The following is a 16731-nucleotide window of genomic DNA, read 5'->3' as shown; positions in this document are numbered from 1 at the left end:
GCTTGAGAGTAAAAGTATGAAAATGAAAATACCAAACAAACTTAAAAAGAATTACTAAGTGTCTTTACATAACAATAAAACCTATACGCACCCAATAACATAACCTCAAAACACAGAAAGCAAAAATAAAACCACAAATGTAAATGGAGATATCTACATTCATGATGAGAGACTTCAATAGTAATTGATAGATAAAAAGACAAAAATAAATCTTCTGATTATAAAATATTTTACCAATATAAAGTGATCTTTTTATCATTTATTATAATCCTTTTTATATTAAAATTTACTTCACATTTTGTATGTTTTCTTAAAATTGTTTTAATCTTTCTGTGTCATAAGTTTTTACTGGGGATGGGAGAGAAAACTGGACTATTGTGATTGGTATGTGGTTAGATTTAAACACAATCTTATAATAATTTGTTTTTAAGAGGAAAAGCTACATCATTTTCTGTTATCTTACTTATATGCTGTTAGCTATACCTTTAGTCCCTTCTTTTTTTTTTTTCTCCTTAGATTTTTATTTAAATTCCAGTTAGTTAACATATCATGCAATATTGGTCTCAGGAGTAGAATTTAGTGATTCATCACTTATTACATATAACACCCAGTGCTCACCACAACTAGTGCCCTCCTTAATACCTATCAACCATCTAGCTCATCCCCTGCCCACCTCCCTCCATCAACCCTCAGTTTGTTCTCTGTAGTTAAAAGTCTGTTATGGTTTGCTTACCTCTCTTTTTTTTTTTAAGTCCCTTATTTTCTTTTATAGTGTGGATTATACTTTTTGTTTTTAGAAAACTGATTTGGAAAAACATAAATCTTTTCAATTCTACTAGAAACTACCTTTAAGTTTTTTTAAAGATATTACTAACTCTGCATTTCCCTAATTATCAGTCAAGAACCTTTTTTTTTAAACCTTCCACCTTAATGTGCCTTCATTCCTCTGTCCATGTCTTCTTCCCAGCCTCCCCACTCCCTGTCCACTTCACAGGCTTTATAACTTAATCTGGAAATCCTGAGCTATATTATTGTTATATCTATCAAACATTCTATATGTTATTATCTTAGTAATTTTCTTTTAAATGAAAATTTTATATTTATAGTTAACAATTTAATTTTGATGAGCTTGGCCAGTCCTTTTAAACGAAAATGTCCTCATATTTTAAGTTACTGAGTTTTGTTGTTTCACTGGAAGGTCTCAGAGTCAGTTTTCCATGCAGGGTTTGCACTTGTCAACAAATGCCTTCATTTTCAGAGAAGAGTAGGACAGACTGATGTAGCCTTCCTCTGTACCCTCACCTTAACTGCTGCCAACAGGTTCTAACAAACAAAACTGGCGGTAGGGGTGCCAGATGTGTAATGTCTAACAGTTCTTTCTCTTTCAAGACTGTAGTACTCTACCCTAGGATGAACTTTTCTCCTGGCCCACTTCTGTTCTATCCCTGATAAAAAAGACAATCTACAGTTCGCCTTTATCAAGATGCTGCCCACAAAACTGACCATCCAACAAGCACCTCTCCTGGGCTTTTGCAACAACATCCCAGGGTGCAATATGCCCAGGATCCTATCTGTCCCAGCTATAGGGAGTATGGCAAGCTGGAGTCTCGAAACACATGCAAAAGAAAAGTGTGAATGAGTGGAACACACCAACTCTGTCCCTGTCAACAACAAACTCAAGAAGCTGCCATTTATCCAACCAATGTGTCTTCACACCAGGGACAAACAGTGGGGCTAGGCTCAGTCTTCTATCAACTTCCTGGCCACCCCTGCCATCTGTTTCTGAAGGCAACAAGTGCCCAGTCATCAATACTAACTCCCAACTCCTTCCTACCTGCCAGTCTTTTTCTATACCTCCAAGGCATTTTAATAGAGAAGTCTTAAGAAGCCCTATCAGGGGCTGCAAAATGGACACCATCTTAACCTCAAAGCTGCACAGATCACAGTGATTACAGGTACTGAAGGGAGAGCCACTGCATCCAGGGGTGCCCAAGCTGAAGCCCTGTGACCCACATACCTCTTCATCACCAGGCTCCATGGGCTGGCACAGCCAGGGGGTGTCTGCCAGCTTCCTCAGTTGCTGGTCCATCTCTGTGAGAGCAGCCCCAAGCCGCTCTTTCTGAGGGGGATCCAGCTGCTGCTCCAGGCAGGAAGGAAAGAGAGACACAGCTGGTTATTAGCAGTGAGGAGCTGGGGCCACAGCAAAGCCCCCATGCAGGCATGCAGTCTGCACCAGGGAAAGTGATCTGTTTCTCAGACAGTTCTTATAAAAATTCCTAAGGAAACTAAGTCATACAGCACTGGCTAAGGGGCCAAATTCAGAACCTCCCCTTCTAAGTAGGATCAGGTGAGGGAATTAAAACTCTTCTTTCATAAGTACTGGAATAAACCAAGCTCGTCTGAAAACTGAATGAGCGGCGCTGACACTTCACCAACTTCGGTTTACCCTGAGACCCCTGTGTCAGAAAGAGGACAGGACCAGATCGCCTGCACCAGAGTGCAGGAAATGCTGAGGCAGCAAAGAAGCAGTCGTCACATTCAGAAGACCAGACGATTTTGAAATGAAGAATAGAGGACATGGAAACTAGCTTTTTGGGGTGGTTCTCCAGATGAGTGATCTTCAGCAAATCACTCTACCTCCTTTGACCTCCACGTCCTCATTTTTTTAAACAAGAAGGTTGGCCAGGCCATCCCTCGGGTCTTCCCTATTTTGGCTTCTGCAATTCGGTGAAACCCGACCTGTGCACTTGCCCAGGGCTGACTCCTCAGCCAGGTTGGCAGGGCTGAGTGAGGAAGGGTGACTGCACGTCTGAGAACGGAGCCTGCCTGCCTGGTCACAGGCAGATGGCTCCATGCCTGCAGATTTCTAAGGTAGAATTTCATGTGCAATGACAAAGGTGGTTCTGTCCATAGGAGTCTAACATGCTAGAGATGATGTGGTTGAGATGTGGCCAGAGGATTGGAGAACCAGCCATATGGCCAGATCAGATGACCTCCACAGCCCCTTCCAACACTGAGTCTAGAATTCTTAAGGCCAGGAACGCCAGGCTAAGATCTGCTGCCCTCTGCACAAAGGTCACTACATGCAGAGTGAGGGCCGGCCTCTCGGCTTACCAGAGCCACCTTCCCAGCCAGCAGCAGTTCCGTCTCACTGCGCAGAGCTTTGATGTTATTCACCATTTCCAGGACAAAGCTGCAGTTCAGCCCCTGAGAGGAACCAGAATGACACCCATGTAGAAGGCCCAAGGGCTAGAGGACTTCAGAGGAGCAAAACCTGAAAAGCACAGGCACCTCTGTGGTTCTGGGCTTGCCGTACACTCGGTCCATGGACTTGGAACTGGCATTGACGGCGTGGGCAAGTTCCTGCTCCATGTCTTGATGGGACTGAGCTATCTCCCGGATACTAGAGAGAAAGAAACACAGCACTCATCAGACCAGAGGAAGGGGCAGCCTATAACATCACCCCGCTCAAAGACAGGCCCAGGTCCAGCCCAGGGGGCCAACACAGACACAGCTCAGCCAATGGCAAACAGAGCAGGTCTTAAAGGGGAAATGTGACACCAAAATCCAAGTTTTTCCAGAAACTCAATGAGGGAGGAAAATACCCAAAATGAGACTCGCACCCTATAAAATGGCAAGCTGACAGGAAACATGGTTTGCAGGCCTGCTTTGTGGGGACAGCTGATCGTTCCTGAAAGGGGACTTTGCCTCCCCACTCTATAAATGAGGATGACAGGACCCTTCTCTATGGGGACGATCCTGGTTCAAAAGGCTCAGACCCCAGGACACGGCCCCAGGCAAGAGCCCCTTGCCCAAGGGACCCACACAGAAATAGGGTGGTGACAGAGTCAGACACAGCAAGAGCACCAGAGCAGACAGAGGGGACACACAAGTCAGGGGAGCTGGATGAGGAGCCACTTGTCCTACCCTGGGGAAAACCAGGGGCAGCTGCTGGACTTTAAATAAGACAATGATGGCCACCACCTGTGGGGCTGCCACAGGCCTTGAGGGGACAAGAATGAAGATAGAAGGAAGCTAGAACCTGTTATACAGCCAGGAACTGAGAAAGAATGTAAGAAGTGAAGTCATCAAGCCCAGATACTGATTTGGCCACGGGGGGCGGGGCAGGGGGGGATGACGGTGGCAGAAGTGGTGCCGGCTACTTGAGACAGAGGACACAGCGCAGGCCATGCTCTCAGGGGTGTGGACCCAGAAGGAGCCATGGAACCAGAAGTGCCTTCAGGAATCCTGGGAGAGCTACCAACCCACAGGCTGAGAGCCTGATGCCGGGGGGAGGGGAAAGAGGAGAAGAACCGCCCGGAAGGGCAGGCAGAGCCTAGAGCCCGCAGGGCGGCAGTGCTCCCGGCGGGAGCAGAGGAGGAGGAAGCCACAGGGCAGCACAGAGGCGAAGTCAAGGAGCACCAGGCCAGCGTGCGGCCTCAGGGGGTGACCAGGGAGGGGAAATACGTTGAAAACCAGAACCAGACAGCAGCCGAAGAGGGTCACGGGATCTGTCAACTAAGAGGGCATAGGTCACAAGCTGAACGACCCTTCCAGAGCAAGGCACGACGGCAGCCGGCGCCCGGGCGGGCGGGGAGAATGGACAGTGGCGGAGTGGGACCACCATGCCAGAAGGTCGTCCCCAGTGGCTCCAGAAGGCACTTCTCAAAGGCAGAGTAAAAGAAGGAAACGCCTTTGGGTACTGGTGGGGTATTTGCTTTCTTATAACTACAAGGTTTGTTTTTTAATAACAAACCTGCTCTCTGGGATAAAGCAGAAGTGGCAGTAAGAATCCAAGATAGGTTTTTACATCTGTGAACTGGCTCTGAAAACACCAGTGGATTTTAAGCTTCCCTCTACATGAACTCCGAGCAATCTCTGAAAGTCAGTTAGCAGAGATGAACCAAAGCCAAGGGCCCGCAGAAACCCCAGCTGGGCCCTGGTGAAGGAGGCAGACTGGCACATGAGCCCTGGGAGGAGGGACGGCACGCTGGCAGCCCAGCAGTGAACGGGGGCCGTCAGAGGCCCAGGGGCTCCAGCCGGGAGGCAGCTAACTGCCCAGGGAAGGCGAGGGCCCACCTGTGGATGAGGGCTCCCGCCGCCTGCCCGAACTGGTCCATCTGGGTGGCCTCTTCCTCAGACAGGATCTCCGGGTGCAGAGAGAAAGATGGAGGGCGAGGAAGTTCACACTTCTGCTTGTCTTCCCAGGACTTGAGCGTGTTCTCAAAGGCCTAGGGCACAGGACGGCAGTATCAGATGGTGCACCGCTCTCTCGAGAGGCAGGCACGTGTCCAACAGCAAACACTGCTGGGATACTCGCTGGACAGCAGCCAGAAAGGGAGAGACACAATTCTGTTTCACACTGAGGAGTGGGAATGGTCCTGGAAATTACAGCCCTGTTCACTTAAGCTCTGTGTCTAACTACTTAAAGTAAACTCCTAGAACGGAACACTAGAAACTCTGGGCCTTCTCCGAGAAGGTGCACAGGTGTGCCCGAGGTGAGCCCTGGGACCGGTGTGTTCTCTCCGGGTCCCCGAAGGCAGCCTTTCTTACCCTATCTCTGGTGAGCGTCTGTGCCCGGTTCTTGTGGATAATCCGAATGTATCCTGGAGGCTGGATCCAGGCCTCTCCGTCCACCTGCACGGGTACGCCCTCATCCCCCAGGATGGAAATCTTCACGGTACGACACTGAGCAAACATCACAGCTGTTACTTGTGCACTGCGCGGAAGCAAGGAGCTAAGGGGCTGTATCTCAGCGCTGCAGGAGCCTTCCTGTGCTGCGTGCTCTGGCACACGTCAGCTGACGTCTGGGGGGCATACCACGCCCGCTGCCGACCACCTCTGCAGTTAGAGCATCCTCGTCTGGGACACAGTTCATGAAGCCCACGGGTCTGTCCCACCCTCCCGTCCCCTCACCCGCTACTGCACCTGAAAGCACAGCGAGGAGACCTCAGGGGTCAGACACAAGCACCGGGCCCAGGGTGGACCCTCGTGACCAGCACGAGCCATCGGGCCCTGCGCACGTGCAAACACTCCCCAAACAGGGTAAACCCCTCCAACAAGTGGTTAACGATGCACTGTTTCTCTTTTCAACAAAAAACACTGCCCAAGAGTTAATATCATAAAACTCAAACACCCTACCCTACATGGGGGCAGACTGAGGCTGGAAGGACTGGAAAGCCACTGCATGGGCCTCAGGTGGGCTAAGTTATCAGCGTCCCCGCTTCATTATGCATAAAAACACTGCCCACCCCAACGCATCACCAGAAATAAGCCCCCCTCCCCGTCTCCCCTCTCCAGCTGGGCCCTAGAGCAGCAGGTGAGACCCCGCTTTTTCCACTGCTCACTGCTCGGCCTCCGTTCCCAAACTCAGGATGCGGCTGCTGAAAGCCACAGGCACGTGCCGAGTCCAGTCGGGCCTGTCTCATCTCATCCCACCTCAACAGAAGGCGGCAGGTACAGTGGGCACCCACAGAGAAAGCCAGGGCAGGGAGCTCAGGCAGGATTCAAGGGGGCCCCAATTCTGAACGAGTGTCATCCAACTGTCAAATACAGCAGGGGAGGAAGGGCTCTGGACCAGGAGACAGGGCCGTGGGTGGTCCTGGAAACGCACCCACTCTCCTGGGCTCTGTGCAAGGAGTGCACTGATGCAGGAGACTGGTTCTGGGCCAGGCCCTGCCTCTCCAAACTCACGGGGGCCAGACTGCCTCCCAGGTCCCTCCCACCTGCAGGACCATGGCCGGTACCTGGGCGATTCGGTGATGCTGCAGCTTAATGACACGAGACACAGCCATCTGCATGCTGCCAAACACAGCGACCACCTCCAGGATCTTATCATCAAATGACGGAGCTGCAAAAGTCTGCAAGGACCAGTGTTAAGAGCTGACCTCTGCTCCGAACTTCCCCGCACACCCCTCGGTGCTCCCTCTCTGGACTGCTGCTCTGGTCAGAGACAGACAGGGGCACTACCAGGGTGCGGTGTGTCCTAACTGAGAAGCAGCTGTGGGGCGAATGCGTTACTGAGGGGGTTTCTAGGAGAAACCCCAAAACCAGCTGTGGGAATCAAATCTCTGAGCTGCCACTGACTAGCAGTGTGACCTTGAGCAAGTCACTTAACGTAATCTTTTGTCCTCGGTCCCATCATCTGTGAACCAAGGCTAACACTGGTGTGCTCTTATGAGGACCGACGTAATGCATGCCCAGTGCTTTCAACAGCTACCAGAACATCTCAAATGTGCAGTTCACGTTCACTATTTGTTAGCTATTATGTATGAAGGAAACCACACCCCTGGTTAAGGACCATCAAGGCCTCCCACAGTTCTTAGCAGAAATTCCAAACTTCTTCCCTGGATGACACAACCCCACATGGTCTCAAACCTGTCTGCATTTCACCCACTGCACATCGTCAAGGAACTTTCTCCATGCCACATCCTGTCTCACCACTAAGCCTTCACGTACGCTGTTCCAGCAACTCCCTGGAACAGCCTCCCCACCCCGTACCCTACCCCCACCTGACCTGGCCAACCCCAAGTCTTCTTTCAGGTCTCAGTGTAGATATCCCCTCCTCTGAGAAGCCTTCCCAGACTGCCCCAAACTGGGAGTTGGGCCTGGCTTCTGCATCACGCCTATACCCCTGACCACATCTGTCCTGCTCGGCTTCTCTTCTCATGGGCAGGGGGACCCTATCTGTCTTGTTCTCCACTGTATCCCGACTGCCAGCACAGGCGAGGAGTTCCGTCCCTACCTCTGCACCACTAACTGAGCCCTAAGAGGCAGAATGCTCCACTGGGGCCTGAAGTGGTGGATACTCCTTGAAGAGATTACCCACACCCACCATGGGCCCATGCCACCCAGGACCCCAGTACGTACATCATCTTCCTTGGTGCCCCCCCAGAAGTTTGTCCCTCCAGCATAGCTGGGAATGTTGAGGACAGCAATCCCCTGGAGGCTGGGGAGTGGGATGGGTCGCCCATCACACTGCGCAGCAGAAATGCCAGAAAAAGAAAAAAAAGAAAGATGCACAGCATCGACCTGGTCCTTCTTCACTAGCAATCCCCCTCCCACCCCCATCCCGGGCTGAGGAGGCCACGGCCACAGCTGAGCTCTCACCGAGGGCCCAAAAGGGCAGAGGGAGTCCCCACCCAGCTAGGAGAAGGGCTAAGAGGAGACCAGACGGGCCCCTGACTGCCTGCAATTGCAGGAGAGCCCTCCCGCTCACCTCCAACAGGACCTTCTGCTCCAGGTTCTTGTAGGTTCTGTGCAGCAACTCTTTGGTTCCAAGAACTCCGTACCACATCATATTCTTGGTCCGACTCCTGCAGGTAGAAAGCAAAGAACTGACAGGATCTCAGCTCTCTTTATACAGTGAGCTGCAGTCATCGCCGCGAGCTGCAGGAGCGCATCTGATCACACGGCGGTCAGATGCAGCAGGCACTCTCAACACAGACACCTCAAGGGAAGGAAGGACATTTCCTCGTTATAGGTCTGCGTAAGCTATGCATAAAGAAACACATCTGTTGATGTAAAATGCTGCTGAAAAATAACACTCCCAAGAAAGTAACTTACAGACATTACAGAACCTCACAAAAAAATCGATAATTATTTTTTCTAGCTATGAAATTATGCTTACCATGGAAAATTTGGGAAGTGCAGAAAAGCACAAAGGAGCAAATAATCCTCACAATCCCCACCTCTGTACGTATTGATAATAAAAAAAACTTCAGTGTACTTCCTCAGTCTTTCCGAGGTATGTGACTTACAGGTGAAAGAGCCAGTCTCCAGTCTCCTGACTGACTCTGTTCCCTTGGCCCCGCAGCCTGTGTCTCGAGGCGGGACTGACCCCAGTGGGGAACCTCCCCGCCATCGCCGGACAACTTAACCCCTCCGACTGGACCCAGCCACTTCCCATTCCCGGGCTCTGTCAATCATGTGGCAGTCGTCCCTTCGCACACACCTCTTTACAAACGTTTCCAGTTCCTTCTTTAAGACAGACTCCTAGAAATGGAATTCCTCTTAGACCTTTACAAAGCTCTTGCTACAAACTCAAGGAGTATCCTATCAGAGTCCCACGGTTCTAAAAATGTATCATGCATGGCCCTGTTCACCTATTTTACTGTTAAACTATGTGCACTGCCTTTTCAGTTATTTTTGAACTAACAGGGGTATTTTTAAATGATTTGGGCTCACCACCATAAACCGTAGAACAGAGATGTCCCTGGGGGCTTCGGAGACAGTCTCCACCACTCACGAGCCCCAGAGCTCAAAGGTTTCTTAATATTTTTTTTTTTTAAAGATTTTATTTATTTATTTGAGACAGAGAGAATGAGAGACAGAGAGCATGAGAGGGAGGAGGGTCAGAGGGAGAAGCAGACTCCCTGCCGAGCAGGGAGCCCGATGCGGGACTCGATCCCGGGACTCCAGGATCATGACCTGAGCTGAAGGCAGTCGCTTAACCAACTGAGCCACCCAGGCGCCCCGCTCAAAGGTTTCTTGAATTCTTATGCTTGATTTTGTTTTCCGAGAAATTTCCAACTACACAGAACTTGGGTGATCACCAGAGCAAGTCCTTAGGTGTATGAGCCCCTCCCACCCAGGCCCCCCAGTGTCACCCCTCCAAGTGATAATGTCACCAAATGAGCAGGGGGCACACGGAGCGAGTGTGCAGGCTCTCCGGCAAGGGACCGCCCCCCCCCCCGACTCCAACGTCATTGGCTGTCTCTGCCCCAAACTCATGGCAGCTTCTCCCTCGCTCGTTCTAGAATGTCAAAGCTCAACAGTCTCCTCCTCCAGGGGATTACTGAGGGGTGAGGTGGGAGATGTTAACTCCCTGCTTCACTTCTCGTGTTCCCATGGAGGAGATGGGATCTCCACTTCAACCCAGGAGGAAACTGCCCATTTCTCTCCATCCCCTCCCTAGGCCGGCAGAGGTGAGCAGAGGTCACTTAGGGGAAGAAACTGAACATCTCCAGGGACACCCCTCGGGCCTCTCATGTGGCTATCTTTCTGTGGAGGGGCATCCTCTCAGGGGCTTTGTGGGGAGCCGACAGGGCCGCCCAGCTCTGCCCCGTGGTGAGGAACACACAGAGCCACCACCAATGCTGCCAGGGACTCATGTGTCGAGCAGTCACTTCTTAGCACAGTCACCTAGCCCTTTACAGCAGCACCGGGGACTTCCGACTCTGCAGACTCAGACCCTTCTGACGGACCGCACTCACTCATTTCTCATGTGGAATCTGCTGTGACCACGCCAACCCTGGGGGGGGGGGGGGGACGCCTCCTCCAGGCTGGCCTCCTGGACTCTGACCTGGTTCCACCCACATCTTCTAAGAGCACCTCCCTTCCTGACAACAAGGCATTCGGGCTTTACATGTGCCTTCTGCCTTGGCACTCTGTGCACCCTTTGCGTCGCTGACTCCTGAAGTCACCTCACTCCCAGGAACGAGAAGCAAGGACGATGCAAAGGACAGGTATGCACACAAGCCGCTGCCTACCTGCACTTCTCTGGGTGCTCATCACGCTTGTTGTTGAAATCCAGCGATATCTTCGCATCCAGGCCGATGCCAAAGTAATTGTTCATGACGCACTTCTCTGTGTAATACTCTCTGCAAAGGGGGTTTCAGACCAGTGAGAACCACCCGGGTCACTTCACAGCCTCCCAACCTGCAAGCATTTCTCCCTGAGGGCAAAACTCATGCCTTGTCCTTCAGGAGCAGCTTTACTGACCTAGAACTCACAGACCACCCAACGTACCCATTTAGAGTGTAGGACTCGGTGATTTGTAACGTACTCGGTCATGTAACCATCACTACTATCCATTTTAGGACATCTCATCACCCCAAAAGCAAGCTGCCCCCCCTTAGCCATCAGCCCCCAAACCCTCCCTAGCCCTGGCAACCACGAATCTGCTTTCTGTCTCCATGGTGTGCCTACTCTGCAAGTTTCATGTAAGTGGAACCCGCGGTGTGTGGCCCTTTGCGTCTGGCTTCTTTCATTGAACATAATGTTTTCAGGGCCCTTTCGTGCCCCGGGCCTCGTCCCTTCCAACGGCTGAGCAGCATGCCCCTGGAGATGTGGGAGCACCGATACCCATGCTGGGGTGGACACGTTCTCCCTCCTCTTGGGCGTGGCCCCGGGAGATGCAGTCTGGGCCACGGGGAAACTGGGTTTTGAGGTACTGCTAGACTGTTTCCCAGGGTGGCTGCGCCATCTCCCACCCCCACAGCGATGTGAAACCTGACGGTGTCTACAGCACACATATCCACACATCTTCAACTGTGGGTCTCAGAACGTGCCTCAAACATCCCTAGACCCAATCATAGCCGTCTCTAAACATGGAAACGTTCATCCCAGCCCCCATGGCAGCACCTCCCTTCCCTGTGTCCACCGCTGATGAGACTCCTTTCACTCCAGCTTCTCAGCCTCCCCCTCCCCCCAGCAATCATCGTTGACTACAGGGGTCACAAAGGGGCTCTGTGGACCCTCCTTTCCCTCTAGGGCAGCTGGCTAAAAGGAGGAGTCCCTGACCCTCCATCTGGAAAGAGCAGCAAGGAGAAAAGTGCATGCCTGGCATTCCTGATGGCAGTTCCCACAAAAACCCCAGGGAATACCGCCTGGGTCAGAACCCTGCCACCTTTTAGGTTAACAGGCATTTGAAGCCTGATTTGAGAAGCAATCACCACATGGATGTGTTTTTATGACACATCTAATCCAAGCGCCTAACAGCTAATCGAGAGCAAAGCTCAGGACAGAACCGTTTTCTGAGCAAAAGACCACGTGCTGACCAGTATTTACAGGTCCTGGGAAAAGGGAGGGAGCTGATCCAGAAAAACAGCATGGGGACAAGGGAAGGAGAATGGAGAGACAGGGCACAGGGACCCGGGAAGTGGGAGGCGGCCAGGCCCCGGAGGCTACTGCAGGCAAAGGCAGAATGACCACAAATCGGGGGGGCCCCCCGAGCCACGGCCCTGGCACGCCGCCCCGCATGAAGGGAGGAGAGCAGCCTGTCTCCCCAGGTGAGTCTCGCCCTATGGAAGACGACAGGGGGAAAAGACATGTTGCCTAAGCTTCCAGGTGTGGGACTTCAGTGGTCTCAGGCGAAGGGAACAAAGTATCTAGCTCAGGAGGCCGTGTGGGTACTGCTCATGGAAGGCCACGGCTCTGGCCTTACTGAGGAAAGGTGTGGGGAGGGTCAGGATCAGAGCGGGGCGGCGGGGTGAGGGGCGGGCACTCAGCAGTGTCAGGTCCGGGACGAGGACGCTGGTATGTCTGGGCAGGCCAGCATCGGGCAGCAGGTGTCTGAACCGAGGCCACTCTGCACACTTCTGGCTCCGCTCTCCAGAACCCCCGAGTCTGTGCAAAGCTGCACATTCCTGTCACCCTTCCACCACCCCTAACACACGTGGCTAGTGTGTCAACCCACTACCACCAGCCACGCCCCCCAGACCTTGCTATCAGCCAGCAGAAGGGAAAATCTAGAAGACCAGGCTTTCAAACACCGTTTGTCTCCAATGGCCTCCACACACACAGAACTGCTGTGTCAGAGTCCTCGATGCCTGAGAAACAGGGCAGAGGACACAGCGCCAGCCCACAGAGCAGCCTGGGAGGCTTCTTCCCTGCGATCCCAAACCCAGGACTGTATCTCCTAGATTCGGCCCCAGAACCTAGGCCCCTGCAGCACCCACAGGGGGAAGCGGGGGAAGGAAGGGTGTCAGGGCGAGGCGCCAATGCAAGGCCAGCCGGGGTCCTGGGGGGGCGACCATGGAGAACAAGGGCCAAGTCAGCTCCCAGGAGAAGCTCCTGAACCTACAGAAAACCGCAGACCCTGGGGGATGTTCAGGAACCACTGACGCGGGACCTGTGCGGGAAGCTGGGAGACGCTTAGCTGAGGCGTCACAATTTCTAAGTTTTCCTTATCAGCTAACGAAGCTGGAAAAGGATCACCTAGTCAACTGTACGTGAATTCCTGTGGCCAATTCCACATCTGTTTTCTGGGCTCCAACATTCTTTTAACAACATGCTCTCCTGGTTTACCGCCATACTCACAGGTTTTCTGGTTCCGAGTTAAAGGGATCAGCATTAATTAATAGGCGACTGATGACAGAACCTCCAGGCAAGGAACCAGACATCCCAGCCCGAACGTCTGTAAGGAGGAAACAGGAAGAGACAGCAGGTCGGGATTCACTGAATTAAGAGAAGCTTGTGTCTTCCAGGCCGAGGGACATGTATTCTTCAAAACGTTACTGCAATTAAATTATTTCTAAATAACGTATAAACAGATCCAAATTTTGACAATTTAAGTGTTTCAGGTCAAAAATCACCATCATAAATCCCTATTCATGGAGCAAAAACAAACACACTGAGTGGCAGAAACCACCACCTGAAGACACAGTAAAGAACAGTTTATAAAGACTGTTCTCATTACACATAAGAAGCTCCACTGAAATGATCTCTCAGTACGAGTAATCCTAACATTCAGTTGTACAGCTTTGTGAGGCTACATTCCGGAGTCGTAAACAGGGAACAGCCCAAGCGACCAGAATCCCCAAGGAACCTGCACCAACTTACAATTTTTTTTTTTTTTTTTAAGATTTTATTTATTTGACAGAGAGAGCACAAGCAGAAGGAGAGAGAGGGAGAAGCAGGCTCCCTGCTGAGCAAGGAGCCCGACGTGGGACTCGATCCCAGGACCCTGGGATCATGACCCGGGCCGAAGGCAGCCGCTTAACCAACTGAGCCACCCAGGCATCCCCAACTTACAAATTTTAAGTCATAAACATTAAGGCAGAGATGGAGCTCTGCTTTGAAACATTCTGCCAATTAACCCCTTCTGGTGACAATCATGTCTCTGATTAACCAAATACATCTCATTAGCCTCATCTCCCAAGGACTTCTGGAATTTTTTTTCTATTCAGTTGAGATTCACCTAGAAATTGCCAAATCACAGATGGTGTGGCGTGCGCTCTGCCGGGCCCAGGAGGCCTCAAGAAGTCACCTGAAGCTGGTTAGGGGGCTCTTACCGGCACCCTCAACCCCCCATGCTATTCCTTCCTCCTGCAGACACAGAGCTGCCACAGTCCCTCTGGAGGGAAGATTACCTCGACCCTAACTTGGGCAAAGTGAAAGCAGAGACAGAGACACCACTTTCCTGGTGGTGTCTACAATCACGCTAGAAACGACAGGATGACTCGCCTGGCGCCCAATCACACCCTGCCCGCCCCTCCCTTTTCACTCAGGATAACTCCTATTCATCCTTCAGGACCCAGCTCAAGTTATCGTCTCCTCAATGACATCTTCCTGGGGCCTCTGGCAGCGATTTGCGTGCTGTCTGCCCTTTAAAATAAATAAAGGCACTTTTCATGCCATGACATAACTTTGAAACCCAATCTCTGTTTCCCACAGACCTATATATAAGCTCTTGAAGGGCAAGGACGTGGTCTCAATCGTTCCCACAGACTCAGTGCCAGGCAAAGCGACAGGCCCTTGATCTCGCTAGCTGGCAGGTTAGCGCCCCACCCGCACCGGCCCACAGACACGCATGGCCAACCTACGGGGGACACTCACTCGAGAACAGGATCTTGGTGTTCAGGGCTGGCAGGCCATCCCGGTTTCCTGACTGGGGAGGAAGAGAGGCAGAACTGCCCAGTGACAAACTTCCTTTGCTTATCAGCTTCTCACATGGGGATTTGGACACTACAAAAACAGAACAGAAAGCCATAAAACCATCTAAAATAGAACATTACTGAAGCACTGGGAGAGGTCATGAGAGCAACAACCGTTGTAAGGACTGAGGGGAGTGAGGAAGGGTCGTCAACCCCCGGCCAGCCCCCGGCAGAGTGTGCGAGACACATCAAGGGGCCCAGGAGAGAGGAGGGGAAATGGGAAGGGGCCGCAGAGGCAGGAGGGTCTGGACGCCCTCTAGAGGGTGACACAGGCGCTGCCGAGACTGGGCTGGGGAGGCCGGGCTGCGTCCCGGTCAGTCTGGGCTGCGGGCGTCCCTGCATGTGCAGAGTGGAGCTCAGAGCAGTAGTGATCACGGAGGAAATGCTGAGACAGACACCTCGCAGCGGGTGTATAGGCTACGAGGGAGGGGGCTACACACAGTCAGTGGGGGAGGCGGTGCCTGGGCTGGGGGGCTGCTCAGGGAGGGAGGAAGGCCCCCAGGCGGACAGCCCATAGGGCTAGGTGGCACCCTGGCCAAAATGCCAGGCAGCCCGGCCCGGAGCAACTTGCCTAAGTGCACAGTGTCTGGCTGGCTGCAGCCAGGGGTGCCTGAGCCCCGGGGGGGGACCCCTCGTGCACCAGGAAGACCCACAGGCCTGAGCCCTGGGGTCTGGGGTGCATGGCAGGTTCTGAGGAAAGCACACTCCTTCCTGTGGGGGTCCTGCTGGGCCTTCCCCAGACAAGGGAGGTGGTGCATGGAAACAGGCTGCGTGTTCGTGACTTTTTACACAACCTAAAACTTCCCAGGGCAAGCGTTCTGACTATGGCCAACCCCAGGGGCCCAATCACAGTGATGGGGTCTTCAGGACTGGCCGGTACCTTTGCGGAGGCTCCTGCCCTTGGTAACCCCGTAGCTCTCGGTGGGACACACTCTGTCATCCAACTTCGGGTCTTTTTTCTCCTCTGACTCAGAGAGTCCTAAGGCAAACCCCTGCTGTTCCTGGGTCTGGGCGTTCTGCTCGTCAACAGCTGTGCAAGGGAAGAACACCTGCAGCTGAGCGTGCAACGGCAGAGGGCCCGCTCAACGCGGGCTCCCTCCTCCTCTCCGCCAACTCTCTTCAGACGTGCTCTCAGCTGAAGGCTCACAGCCGGAAGCGGCCACCCCGTCCCCACTGTCCAACCAGCCCTGCAAGAACGCGGGGCACTGGGCATCCGTGTGGACGGGCTGGGGAGAAGGGAGAGAGCCGAGCGGCTGGAAGACGTGGGAAAGGTGAGAAGAGTGAGGGCACACGGGGCCTCCACCTGACTGTCAGCCAGGAGCAGGGCTGGCGTGAACACACCAGAGGGGGGCGGGGGTCACAACCCATGCTTCTCATTGAAGGACGAGGAAGATGGTCTGCTGGGAAGGGTCTGGGGTGAGCGGCAGCGGGGTGAAACGGTTTCTGAGGGTAATGAGAGAGCACACAGATCAAGGACAACACAGCTCGAGGGAGGCTGGATGCAAGAAGTCCACAGGTCACCATGTATTTGTAGTGTTCCCTTCAAAGCTTAGAAACCAAGGCTAGAAAAAGGGAGCGACCAGCCAGCGAGTCTTTAATCCAACACAGTCCACCTACCCACCACCCCCAGGCTCATCATGGAGAGTCGGCAGCCTGGCCACCAGGCCCCGAGCACCCTCTGCTTCACAGCTGGCCCCGCCTGGGACCCCGCAGTGCCCCCCACTGCTCTGACCACCTCCAGCTCACCCGGCCTCCCACCCCTCGATGCAGCAGTGCCCCGTGCGAGCCTCTCTTTCCAGCCCTCAGCTGACGGCCTCACCCACCACCCCAGGCCAGGCCCGCCTCTCACAGGGCCCCCCTCTCGGGACGTCCTCAGAGCTCCTTGGTTCCAACCAAGTGTGAGGCTCTTCTCGGAACGCCCCCCACCCCAGGAACAAGGGCCCCCCCCCACCCCGAGAGGCTCCCTCCACATCCGCCACTACCGCCTGTTTGTGCCAAGCTGCACCCGAGGTCTGGCAGTTAGCGCAGGCCAGGCCCCTTCCAGGGAGGGGTCCCCCACCCAAGGACCCATTTA

At 53.1% G+C, this 16731-nt stretch overlaps 1 protein-coding gene across 5 annotated transcripts in view; it reads right to left on the bottom strand.

Moving 5' to 3' along the window:
• DGKD (diacylglycerol kinase delta) overlaps positions 1-16731 on the bottom strand; it is a 116303-nt gene that overhangs the window by 10311 nt on the left and 89261 nt on the right. For 4 of the 5 annotated variants that reach the window (XM_045867701.3, XM_064587274.1, XM_064587276.1 and 1 more), the window contains 12 exons: positions 15538-15687; positions 14560-14688; positions 13042-13138; positions 10491-10601; positions 8219-8315; positions 7870-7977; positions 6747-6860; positions 5554-5688; positions 5080-5231; positions 3292-3403; positions 3115-3207; positions 2018-2137 (listed from right to left, as the gene is read on the bottom strand). In XM_045867701.3, coding sequence (XP_045723657.1) covers positions 2018-2137; positions 3115-3207; positions 3292-3403; positions 5080-5231; positions 5554-5688; positions 6747-6860; positions 7870-7977; positions 8219-8315; positions 10491-10601; positions 13042-13138; positions 14560-14688; positions 15538-15687 — 1418 coding nt within the window. The remainder of the gene's footprint in view (positions 1-2017; positions 2138-3114; positions 3208-3291; positions 3404-5079; positions 5232-5553; positions 5689-6746; positions 6861-7869; positions 7978-8218; positions 8316-10490; positions 10602-13041; positions 13139-14559; positions 14689-15537; positions 15688-16731) is intronic. The other variant, XM_064587275.1, reaches the window with a different exon arrangement.

Source organism: Mirounga angustirostris, unplaced genomic scaffold, assembly GCF_029215605.1.
Source record: "Mirounga angustirostris isolate CCGP_5_RB_7025 unplaced genomic scaffold, mMirAng1.0.hap1 SCAF_3, whole genome shotgun sequence".
NCBI classification, from domain to species: Eukaryota; Metazoa; Chordata; class Mammalia; order Carnivora; family Phocidae; genus Mirounga; species Mirounga angustirostris.
The sequence above is the reverse complement of the archived record's forward strand: the minus strand, read 5'-3'. Positions and strand labels throughout refer to the sequence as shown.